At 42.2% G+C, this 12,595-nt stretch overlaps 1 protein-coding gene across 1 annotated transcript in view; it reads left to right on the top strand.

Moving 5' to 3' along the window:
• The window catches only part of psmd11b (proteasome 26S subunit, non-ATPase 11b), a 46,863-nt gene extending 36,695 nt beyond the window's left edge, over positions 1-10,168 (top strand). The window contains exons 9-13 of the mRNA XM_084323513.1: positions 485-610; positions 4,656-4,691; positions 4,801-4,852; positions 5,689-5,831; positions 7,083-10,168. Of these exons, the coding sequence (XP_084179639.1) occupies positions 485-610; positions 4,656-4,691; positions 4,801-4,852; positions 5,689-5,831 (357 nt within the window). The 3' untranslated portion in view covers positions 7,083-10,168. The remainder of the gene's footprint in view (positions 1-484; positions 611-4,655; positions 4,692-4,800; positions 4,853-5,688; positions 5,832-7,082) is intronic.
• Positions 10,169-12,595: the final 2,427 nt, after the last annotated feature.

Raw genomic sequence — 12,595 nt, 5'->3', positions numbered from 1 at the left:
CGAAGTTCAATAATCTATGCCTTATTCTATGCGCTCTGCCAGCCTTTATGTGATGGAGAGAAGATAATCTCCCGATTCAGATACAATTTAACAAACTGTTCCAAGGATATTTAATGTCTCTGCATATTTTCACACCGCTAACAAAAGTACTGGGTCCATGTCTGTTGTCTTCTTCGGAATGGATTTGGTGCCAGTCATTTCTGCCCGTCGAAACTTGAGACAGAAGGTACTTAGCCACTCCTCTCTGTATGGTTTTTTTCACAGTGTGGGAAATGATACAGCCAGACTATCTAACAATAATTTTTACAGTCAGATAATTTTTTGTAAATAAGGAGACGGATAGAGAAGATTTCAAAGCACTTCAAAATTGTATTGATTGAATTGAGCTCAACCGTGCTGCTGACTTTCTTCTGCTACTGACTCTATTTCCCGCTTGAGTTTGTGAAGCTGTTAAAAAAATAAGATGTCTTGACTCTGACTCCAGGCCCTAACGGAATACAGAGCAGAGCTGAGAGACGACCCCATCATCAAGACTCACCTGGCCAAGCTGTACGACAACCTCCTGGAACAGAACCTCATCCGGGTCATCGAGCCTTTCTCCATAGTACAGGTAAAGACTCTTCTTAATTTCTTCAAGCTCATACAACCCGCTTCCAACTTTTACATCCTGCTCCGAGCTCATACACCCTGCTCTGAGCTCATACACCCTGCTCTGAGCTCATACACCCTGCTCCGAGTTCATACACCCTGCTCATACATCCTGCTCCGAGCTCATACACCCTGCTCCGAGCTCATACACCCTCATACATCCTGCTCCGAGCTCATACACCCTGCTCCGAGCTCATACACCCTCATACATCCTGCTCCGAGCTCATACACCCTGCGCCGAGCTCATACACCCTGCTCCGAGTTCATACACCCTGCTCATACATCCTGCTCCGAGCTCATACACCCTGCTCCGAGCTCATACACCCTCATACACCCTGCTCCGAGCTCATACACCCTCATACATCCTGCTCCGAGCTCATACACCCTGCTCATACATCCTGCTCCGAGCTCATACACCCTCATACATCCTGCTCCGAGCTCATACACCCTGCGCCGAGCTCATACACCCTGCTCCGAGTTCATACACCCTGCTCATACATCCTGCTCCGAGCTCATACACCCTGCTCCGAGCTCATACACCCTCATACACCCTGCTCCGAGCTCATACACCCTCATACATCCTGCTCCGAGCTCATACACCCTGCGCCAAGCTCATACACCCTGCTCCGAGCTCATACACCCTGCTCCGAGCTCATACACCCTGCTCCGAGCTCATACACCCTCATACACCCTGCGCCGAGCTCATACACCCTGCGCCAAGCTCATACACCCTGCTCCGAGCTCATACACCCTGCTCCGAGCTCATACACCCTGCTCCGAGCTCATACACCCTGCTCCGAGCTCATACACCCTGCTCCGAGCTCATACACCCTCATACACCCTGCTCCGAGCTCATACACCCTGCTCCGAGCTCATACACCCTGCTCATACACCCTGCTCCGAGCTCATACACCCTGCTTCGCATACAATTCCACTCACACCATTCTTCTACGGTTTGCTACTGAGCAGCTTCAGTGGATCAATTGTGGATTAACTATCTTACTCAAGGACACTTCCATGGCCGTTGAGGGTGCGGTGAGCCTTATTCATTCACTTCTCCCACCTAGATCTTCCTGCCAGTTTGCATGTATATTTTCCCTAACGGAGTTGCGCTTCCTCGTTCGGTTTGCGCGATCTGATTGGCCACTGACGTTTTTCTCAGCGCCAATCGCGTTACTCCTAACAAACTGGTTAAGCTTGGCGACTCTTTCGAAGTCGCTCTCTTTCGAAGTTGGTTAAGGATAGTGTAGAGTTCCGTGTTCCTTCGCTCTCCATGTTCAATGTAGAGGGTTGCTTCGTCATCAGTGTCGTTCAATGTAGAGGGTTCTGTTTCTTTGTCATCATGACTCATATCTTATCATATGTATTTATCCACACAAAGAACGCCTGATCCGTTTTGTTTCTTTTATGTGAATAGTTTATTTACAATAAGTGAACCAAACTTCTCCTCCATTACAAACACCCCAAACATTCCCAGCTGTGACACACCCCTTTCACCCCTGTGCGCACTGACAGCTGACCGATGACAGCTGGCGGCTAGATATACGTGCTCGGCTTCCCGCCACTGCGTCATACCGTCATGTCTTTACGTACTGCAAGTACAAGAACAAAACGCAATACTTAAAATAGAGTTGCACCACATTTCCAATACAACACATGCCTATGAACGTCTAGGCTACTCACTACAAAACATAACAACCATAACATATGATCCCATTTTCAACATATGAGAACATATATCTCAACAGATGGGGTTAAGGTTAGGGTTAGTTGGTTAACACATTGACCGCCGGGGGTTGTGCCCATCTTATACCCCTCTCTGCCACCGTTAAAAGCCTATGGAGATGTTTACCTTCTTTGCAGGGCTATAACTTTTAAAATTGTATTGCTATATTGACATTACTATGGCCCATTCAACATCGATTATCTATCGTTCAGGATGTGGGAACGTTATACTTTTTTATTCATACATTGTTGTGTTAATACCTTCGAGAATATAAGTGTTTTTAATCTTTTCTGCTGTAATTCCAAAAACGCTAGTTATAGGCCCAAACGCATATGATAGATTATCGATTGGCATTTCTTTCCCATACACTATATAAAAAAATTCAAATGTATATGATCGGTATACATTATGCTTCATCATGCGTGGAGGAAAGGGGGGGAGGGGGGGTCGTTTATAATTCCTTGATCATCAGTAACGGCTTTATGTAGTATGGGACGGGTGATATATTGATCGGATGGTTTGCAGTGAAATTAATAAACAATCGGGCTGAAAATAACGTTACTGTTCTCTTACCGTGGGCCGATGAGACTGGCGGTGAAAGATCCCAATTATTCGACGCCGATCGCCTAGGTCCATTTCCGGTTTGTATGCCGCAATAAACGCCGAAATCATATCTATTACGTTTAGAAAGCGATCCATATGTACTATAGTGTCTGTCAGGAGTCCCGTAGCGAGATGTGACTGCCGGAGGAATTTCCTCGATGCACCGATGACACTTCCGGTGTAACTCGCCCGACCATCCACCAGGCGGCGGTATTGAGCCGTTGCAGTCCCAACTAGGGTCCCGCTAGGGCATCGGGGGTTGGGTGGATGAATTATGAAAAAATGAAATATTGATCGAAAAAACGCTGTACAGCTATGTTGGCGGTCAACGCATGGCGGGCAATAACGCTGAAAAGCGATTTTGGCGACCAATGTGTTAAGGTTAGGGTTAGTTGGTTAGGGGTAGGGTAACAGCCTGCTGCCGTGATTGTTAGGAGTAACGCGATTGGCGCTGAGAAAAACGTCAGTGGCGTGCGTTCGTTAGTGGTTACCGTACCGTTGCAATCGCTCGGTACATGGCCGTACTGACCCAAAGGTCCCGTACTGAAACGGTTCAGTATGGATATGTGTACCGTTACACCCCTAGCAGACAGCATCTATCAATCAGCTGGTGAAGATGACTAGTAGGAGCAGACGGCATCTATCTTATCAGCTGAGAGACTCATGCTACACGTGTTCTATAAGCCAGAGGACTGTGACTGTTTACTGAACTTGCCTCTGGGTTTTGTATATCGGCGTATGCGCCGGGTGAGCAACTTACAATGAAATGAAGGGGTGGACATTTTTCTATTTCATTCAGCAAATAATTGAAACAAGGTTCACTTCACACTGAACCAAAATTACTTTTGTTCTCTTAACTTCTTTCCTCTAAACCCTCACAGGGTTATATATATATATATATATATATATATATATATATATATTGAAATGAAAAAAAAAGGAAAAACAATCTAACCTTACTAACCTAATATACTAACCTACACTGTAGCAGTGTAGCACTCAACACTTTGATGAACATTAACGTTACTCGGCTGATAGAGTTGTGCCCTTCCTGATAACTTTTCGTACAGAACTTGTAAGTCGCTTTGGATAAAAGCGTCAGCTAAATGACTAAATGTAAATTATATATATATTCTCCTATGGTTCATTACAATTTACTCAAGCATAGTAACAGACACAATATTTCTGACGTGTTTCCCCTACCATTGCCTTGAAGGGGGGGCCCGCCCCGCCAACGGGACCCCCTCCCCTCCTGAAAGGCCCCCGAATGACCAACCCCCCAAAAATATATTATATCATTTATTAATTATATTTTTTTGTAATTATATTGCCGGTTTCTGCGCCTATTTCCGCCTCGAACAGCCTGCAAACTACCTAACGCCTAGTTTATCACTGGTTAAGCTTAAGATTAGAGTTTGGAATCAGGGCTGGTGTTCTATCGCCCTGCTCTACGACAAACTCTTAACCTTAACCAACTTCGAAAGAGTGCCTAAGCTTAACCGGTGATAGAAACGGGCGTCACACGATTGGCGCACATGTCTCATGACCAGAAACGTCAGTGGCCAATCAGATCGCGCAAACCGAATGCGGAAGTGCAACCCCGTTAGGGAAAATATTCACGCGACTAGTAAGCATGCCAGAGTTTTCTAATCTTGTTCTGTTTCCCCCCCCCTCTTAGATAGAACACATATCGGGTCTCATCAAATTGTCAAAGGTATGGGCGTTTCTTCTTCATGTCGTTCAGGTTTAATTGTAGAAGTAAGTGTTCCACTCGGGCAGCAATGGTATTTTCACTCAAGAGATCTGTTTGGTTTGTTTCCCAGGGTGATGTTGAGAGGAAATTGTCACAGATGATCCTGGATGAGAAGTTTCATGGTGAGTTTAACCAGGATGTCCCCTTTTTTTAGTCCATTAGTCGGGTCAGGTCAAGACTTGATTTTTATGTAGTTTTTTTTTCCATGCAGAGTTATTGCCTGAAAAATTATAATATTTGCTAAGCACTAGATTCACAGGGATCCTTCTGCATTATTACATGTGGTAAAGTAAACTGTTGCACATTATTAATTATTGTATTATAATTATTGTATTTATTTAAAAAAAAAAAGATTATCAACAAATCCTATGACTATTTGTCGACTTAGTTAAATCAAATCAAATCAAATCAAATTTATTTATAGGGCCCGTCAACACACGTTAATGTCCCCATGGGCCGTACAGGTCTTCTTTAAACAAGTCAAGAAGACAACATAACAATAAGTCAAGAACAGAACAAGAACACCATAGGGTCCAAACATTTTTTAGATGAATGCAAATAAATGAAAGAATGCAAGCACTCCCAGACATACCCCACGCGAAGGTAAGGAAAAACTCACTAAAACCTAACAATAGGGAAAAAAGCTCCACAGGCAATGTGGAGGAGAGAAACCTTAGAAGGGCCGTTCAAGGGGGGATCTCCCTTCTTAGATGTCGGTGATAGTAGTGTTGCAGACGGACAGTTGGTAAGCATGCACTCATGTGTGTAGTGAAACACAGATGAGTGCATGCAATAGCAACTGTACATTTTGAAAAATTAAAGATAGAGTTGATAGCGGATCTATTTGAAGCACAAATAACAGTTAACTGTTATTGTTTTTGTCTATATGCAGAACCTGCCGTATGGATCGAAGTAATTTGATATCTGATATAACTATTTTCTATGATGCCCTGCCTAGGGATCCTGGACCAAGGGGAGGGTGTCTTGATCATATTCGAGGAGCCCCCAGTGGACAAGACGTACGGAGCGGCCCTGGAAACTATTCAGAACATGAGCAAAGTCGTGGATTCACTCTACAACAAAGCAAAGAAGCTAACATAGGTAAGAGAATTATACCAAGCACATTCAGCTGTATTCTTGTTCTACCATCACACCTGTTTTAAAGTTGTGTATATTATCCAAATCTACTGTCAAATATGTTTTTTAAAGGGAGAATCCAAGGCACTACCAAATCTATTTGAAATAGATTTAGATCAAAAGGGAATTCAGAAAGAGAGGGCAGATTTTGCCTCTGGGGGCCCATTTCTTTTTTTTTGTGATCAAACCTTTTTTATTTTCAATTTTCAAACATGAAACGACAACTCACAACACAATAATAACAATAATACATAAAGACATCTAAAAACATCAACTAACAACAATGATTAGACCATAAACTAGACAGATTATACATTTAACACCCCAAGCCCCCTCCCTCACCAACCATCGCAGCCATGATTCCCAACCCTCGAGAGCCCCGATTCCGGCACCCTAGCGAGTCAGAGCATCATGCCTCTTTAACACCCCGCCCCGCCGAGGGCCGGAACCAAGGGCCCCCCCCCCCCACCCCGAGCCTGTGACCCTCCGACACAATCAAAGGGGCCCAGAACACATGCATAACCAGTTAAAATAAGTTGTCACAAAGTATAAGGAAAATAAAACATTTACTATAAAATGGGCTTCCTGAGCCCCCTCCATCTCCAGGCCTGGCAGCCGTGAACCCCAACCCTGGAGGACCCGGAGTCCGGCGCCCCCGCAAGCCAAAGCATCACGCCTCTTTAATGCCTCGACCCACAGAGACCCCGAACCACGGCCCCCCCCAGTCCGAGCCCATGACCACCAGACCCACAGCTGAAGGGGGCCCAGAAAATATACATAATTAAAATTACAAGAAAACACAAAGAAAAAACAAGTGGACAATGGCACTCGCTCGCTCTTCCGGCTAGAATGGCGGCTGTGAGGCCGATATCAATATCGGATCGGTGCATCCCTAGACAAAGCGTGATAGATTGATCCTCCAAATTTAGTTTATTTCACAGATGCGTGTAAAAATTGTGTTTGCTGTAACATTACTCTGCGAAACGCAGGACTGAATGAAATATACAATGGTGCCCAGGATCCCCCCTTTTTTTATGATTATGGCTCCAATGACACTGGTAGTTATTTCAATGCTAAATCTGAGATCTGATCATGACGATCTGATGTGACGCTTGGCCTAAAGATGCCTGTTTGCCTTGTCTCACTCTGGAGAAGCACCAGCCCTCTTCTCTACCTGCTCTGCTTAATACATGCTTTATTTTTTTCCCTTCTTAGAACAAACGGCGGCCACAGCAGTGCGTTGGGAGGAAGTATATGTGTGACCAGCGTGTATAACCTTTTAAGAAGGGGACAGGAGAGAGCGACACAAGTCCTACAAACTGCAACAAACAGGATTCCCAGTTCCCACCCCATGAAAGCCCCCCCCCCCTCCCTCTCTCTCCCTCTATGGACAATGTCATCACTTCTCTTTTCTTCGCTCGTCTTTTTTCCCCTTTTTGGTTTCTCCCTTTTTTCATTTTGATATTCATTCAGGATTCTGTATTACTCAGCGGCCAGAGCAGGCCATCAGGGAATATTGTACAACCACAATAAAAAAGATTAACAAGTTGAAGTATACATATGTTTATATCTCCTAATAGAGTAAATATTGGGCTTACAAAGCCTTAAAACGGACTCCGTTGCAACCTCAAAGGTGCAATACCGACCTCCAGAGACCCTAACCTGGCTACTAACTGTACAGGTACAAGGCTTTTGGTCAAGTCTCTCTCTCTCTCTCTCTCTCTCTCTCTCTCTCTCTCTCTCTCTCTCTCTCTCTCTCTCTCTCTCTCTCTCCCCCTCTCTCCCTCTCTCCCCTGTGCGCTCTCTCTTGTTCATATCTTTGTTGGAAGCACACTCTTTAGTTCTTCGGGAAGGTTGGGATACTCCTTGGGATTCTCTGGCAGTTGAATTTCGGTCAAAGAGTGCCCTCTAGCTCTTAATGTTTGTGTTCACACCATATCGATGCCAACAGTCAGTCCCCATTTGTATTTCAAGTGGCTGTCAAATTCACTTTTATTTGGTTTGTGTTTTTTTGTTTAAGTAAAGAGAAAAAATCAGATTGCCCTGTTTTCTCCCCTAAACCCTTATAAGGACATAGAGCACATTGGATGCCATTTTGTACCGCAGACTCACAGTTTGCCTCAAGTGTTTGGGTGCAGTTGACCTAATTAAAGTCCTGGCCTCTTTTCTTGATTCTCCAATCACAACTGGCGCTTCCCTCGGACCAACGGTTGTGATTGGAGATTCGAAAATAGGGCGGGGCTTGAGGGGTCAATTTAGGGTTGCAGAAGTGGAGAGCTAATTGATTTGCCTCAGAGCTTCTATGTCTTATACCCCACAGAGTGAATAATTCTAAATTGTTAAGTTTCTAGCACTAAGTGAGGGATGCTAGTAACCAAACAATTTGTATGGTTTTGATTAATTTTTTTTGTTCTTTTCATTTATAAGTCATTTTCAAAATAAATATTTTGTATTTTAAGGATTTTTGTCTTACCTCTTGCAAAAAAAAGAAGAAAAAAAAGACCTGACCTGACCTGCCAACTGTTTGGTCATTTGCCTGTCTGGTGTACCGGAGTTTTGGCGTTCCCTCTGTTTGGACCTTAGGATGGGAGCATGAGCTGATCCTCCCAAAAATAAGAAAAAAAAACAAATGTAATGCGACTGGGGGAGGAAATGTGCCTGTAATTGCTTGGTGAAGGAGAAAGCAAAAGGGAAGACGGCTACGCAACAGGAAAGAATCCTTAACATCGACTCGCTGGGAAGGAGAAGACAACAGAATCTACTTGGTGTTGAACACTGTATGAAGAGTGATGGTGTTCATTTAACATTCTCCACTCACTGTTTGGCTCAAGTGCCCCCCCTGTTTTGAAAAGAAGCCACATCACATCAAAGGGCATTAAATCACAAATTTAAATGACAGCTTTGGATTGTTTTATTTTGAGTTATTCAGAAAACAAATGTAAACATATTTACCTGTGTTGTGATTTGGAAAATGGCATGGATTTTTACTGTATCAAGCAAGACCTTGACCATGGAGGGTGGGGTATTTCACAAAGCAGGGATACACGTTAGCCAGGCTACTTTCCAAAAATGTCATTGAATAACATATTTTACTCATAATTATCAACATGCATGACTGAATGACACTCCTGAACATAATATTGGAAGTTTAGTTTTACCGACTCAAATCCAAAACAAGATTGCAAAATCTTTAGTTCAAAAAGTTATCTGGCTATCTTGCTAGTCCTGCTTTTGTGAAATACTCCCCAGGGCTAAGATTCCAAAAAGTATTTTAGCGTTGGTTTTGGGGCACCATCTTTGGTCCATTGTAAATCAATGGACATAAAAGGGCGAAATGCTTGGATGCTTCTATAAGGCCCTGTCGTTCCCTTCTCTGCTGGTGTTCCACCCTGCAGGGTCATCTGCTCATGCTTCGGTTCTGTACAAGAGCGCTCGGACAAGGGCCATAAATTGCAGACACTGGTTCTTTAATTTATTTTTGTTCTTGGGAGATCTATGTCAATAAGAAGCATCATACTATTCACTTCAGTCCTCTGTCTTCAGCATGCAAAGTGAAGCTGATATTTGTTGAGGGGTTCAGTTATTGCTGAAAGCTAAAGGTGTTGAGAGAAGCTTGTTGGGACAATTGAAGGGCCTGTCTGGTATTTCTGTTGACAACGCAGCTTTGTTTTTACAACTTGTATTTACTGTACGTCCCATCCAGCATATGTTTCAAAGGTGGTTCCATTTGCCCCCTCCAATGTAAATGTTATCTTTTACTAATCAACTTTAAACTATTTGTAATATAGCCCCCTTTTTTTTTCCATACAAAAAAAATAGTTTCTTTTGGTAACACTTTGCTTTAGGGGGTACTTTAGTAATGATTTAAGTACCTATAGGAACTAATGATAACCATTTATGAACAGTTCAATGATCAGTTACTAAAGTCTCAGACCTGATGTCTGAGTGCATGGAAATCCTTCAGAATCCTTCCAGAATGGCTTTTATGTCACCTCCCAATGACACCTTAAGTAAAGAATGATCTATTTAACTCAAGCCCTCATTTTCTACCTGTATCCTTACCTTTAATTCTAAAAGTAAAATAATATTTGTGCCTGGCGCTTTGTTAAGATATAAATCCTCATTAGTTCCTAGCTACTTGGTTCATTATTTATGCCTCCCCCTCCGAAGTAAAATGTAACTTTGTCTTTGGATTTCTATACACATCAGTATCAAATGTAAGCGGTTCTTACATACCAACAATTACCGAGTATAGCTATCTGATGTTCAGATGAGTTCAAATAAAACTTTTCTTTTCCAAGTCTCTTGTCTTTTTAAATCATTTTTGGAAACTGCACAAGTATAGAAAGTCTACCTTTTTCTAGGGATGTACCGATACCTACTCAAAAACATTAAAACAATATTTAATATAAGGGGAATTCTTCTCAAATACCAATACTCTAGTTTTAGCCTGATATTGGTCCCATATCATACTCGTTCCAATTATTGGCTTACACTTCAAGCCCGCAGAGTTTGCACTGAACTTTGGAAATCTGCTTTTAGCTTCTGTACCCTGGGCCTTGACACATGGAACATTCTACAATGCACTCTAAAATACAATACATACATACATAGTTTCCATTGGTCAGTTGAAATACTTAATCACCAACATTTAAACCCCAGTCTGCAGTTGCTTTTAATTGATTGAGTTTTCCTCTTGTATTTATTGTGTTGCTGTATATGTATTCTCAACATTGTTGGAAATTAAGGCTTACCTTCAATGATTTAGATTGAATTTAATTGAGAATATCCAATATCAGTATTAGGTAGCCTATGTATACATTCTGATACAACTATTAAGTAGCAGACAGATTAGGCTACTTAATTAACTAAATAAAAGCTCAGAAAAATATTTTATCCTAGGAATTAGGTTAGCAAAATATTGCTTACGCATACATTTGAATATGCTAACAAGGGACAGTATAGTTACACTACCCTTTTATTTATTGATTGATTGATACTCTTAAAAATTCTAAAGTGTTTTATTTTAACTTTTTGAACCATATTTGTTCAGCAGCAACCATCTAATAGCACACTGACTCAAAATCATGTGATTACTTATTTGTTGCTATGGGATTACTAAAACTGAAGGATTATGTTTTCCATGTTTTGTAATGAGAAGCCTGAGGTTTCTGAAATTCCTGAATGTCTCTTCTTCCACGCATACTATACGCGATGACATCAATGACCAAGATCCCGCCCTGTGAGCACACGCTAGTCGCCTGTATAGGGGGCGGATCACGTGGGGGTCGCGGCCAATCAGAGGAACCCGGAAACCGAACTCTGTTGCGGAAAGTATACACGCATGGTACTAGTGCGTCTATACTTTCCGTAGCCGCAGAGAGGGGTCTGCAGAAATGGGCTCAACCAATCCGAGAGGGGTCTGCAGAAGTGTTGCAAGGATATATTTTTACTAAGGATACGTCGGACATCATTGTCGTATTCGATTTAAAGAGAATAATCTTCAATGTACAGTTTCTATGTCAAATGTAGGTCAGTATTCCAATGTACAGTACGCCTATGTCAAATGTATATACTCTTTTTCTGAATTTGTTTAGTATCACAAACAGTACTGTATTTGAAAATCTGGTCATAGATGTAGCAGTACTGTCTATCTGTATGTAGTGTGTGTCATATGATGAAAATGGAGGACCCTGATGGAAACAAGACGAAAGTCTTTCTCAGGTCTGCATCCTCTTAACAATTGTATGTATTGAGCTGTACTGTACTGTACCCATTCTGCAATCTGTTAATAAACTTTTCAATCAATCAGACAAGGAGATTGCATTAAGAGGTTTATTCAAAGGTAAGCATGAGTGTAACTCCATCCACGGCTGGCAGCTAACTGACTGTCAGGACCCCTTGTCAGGTATACATAATAGGAAGGTGCGCCTGGCGCGCCTGTCATAAAATGATATATTCAAAGCATGAATATTACATCCTCCTTCTTTTAAAGAAAGCTTTATAAGCTATGAACAAAATTGAAATAAAGAAAGGTTGTGCAATACTCTGTACTTTGTAAACAATAACATGTGCGTTACCTGTGTCAGGACCAGGCAATGTAAACAGGTAAGATTAATATGTTAAACATAAAAAGATTCTTGTATCAAAGGTATTACAGTTCGTATTGTGTGCCCTCTTATTCTGGAAAGTCTGCTTTAATATTTGAATACTTCAGCTGTGAATAAGGTATGTATTCAAGGCTTATTTGGTCGTGTGTCTCACCACTCTTACCATATGCAGCTCTTATTTGTAGAATTAACTTGCTAACAAAATGGGACTATATCGACAAGTAAGCAAGGTAAGTAAGTCATAGATTCAACACATATAGTAAGTCATCATTTCAGTATACATTAATATTTTGTTACATTTCACCACTTTTTTTTTTTTTTTTTTTTTTTCAATGGGGTAAACAGTGTTATATTAGGGCAGCGATCCTGCACCCTGTACATTTATAGGTCTAAAACGTCCCGAGGCTTCACTGCTTGGCCGGATCTGGTGTAGTATGAAGCTGAGTTCGCTTCTGAGTCCTCTGACAGTTCAGGGTTGTTGGTCTCCGGCGGTTGATCGACGCTCTCTGGACTTGGCATACCGTCGCTGTCCTGGAAGTGTTCCTCTTTTGTGTCCCTCAGGTGCCTGCGGTTGCGGCGGTATTCGCGTCCATCTTGGGTGCGAACGTGGTATGACCG

The sequence above is a fragment of the Notolepis coatsorum genome (assembly GCF_963971535.1).
Source record: "Notolepis coatsorum genome assembly, chromosome: 10".
NCBI lineage: Eukaryota > Metazoa > Chordata > Actinopteri > Aulopiformes > Paralepididae > Notolepis > Notolepis coatsorum.
Note: the sequence above shows the minus strand (reverse complement) of the source record. Positions and strands in the feature narration are given on the sequence as shown.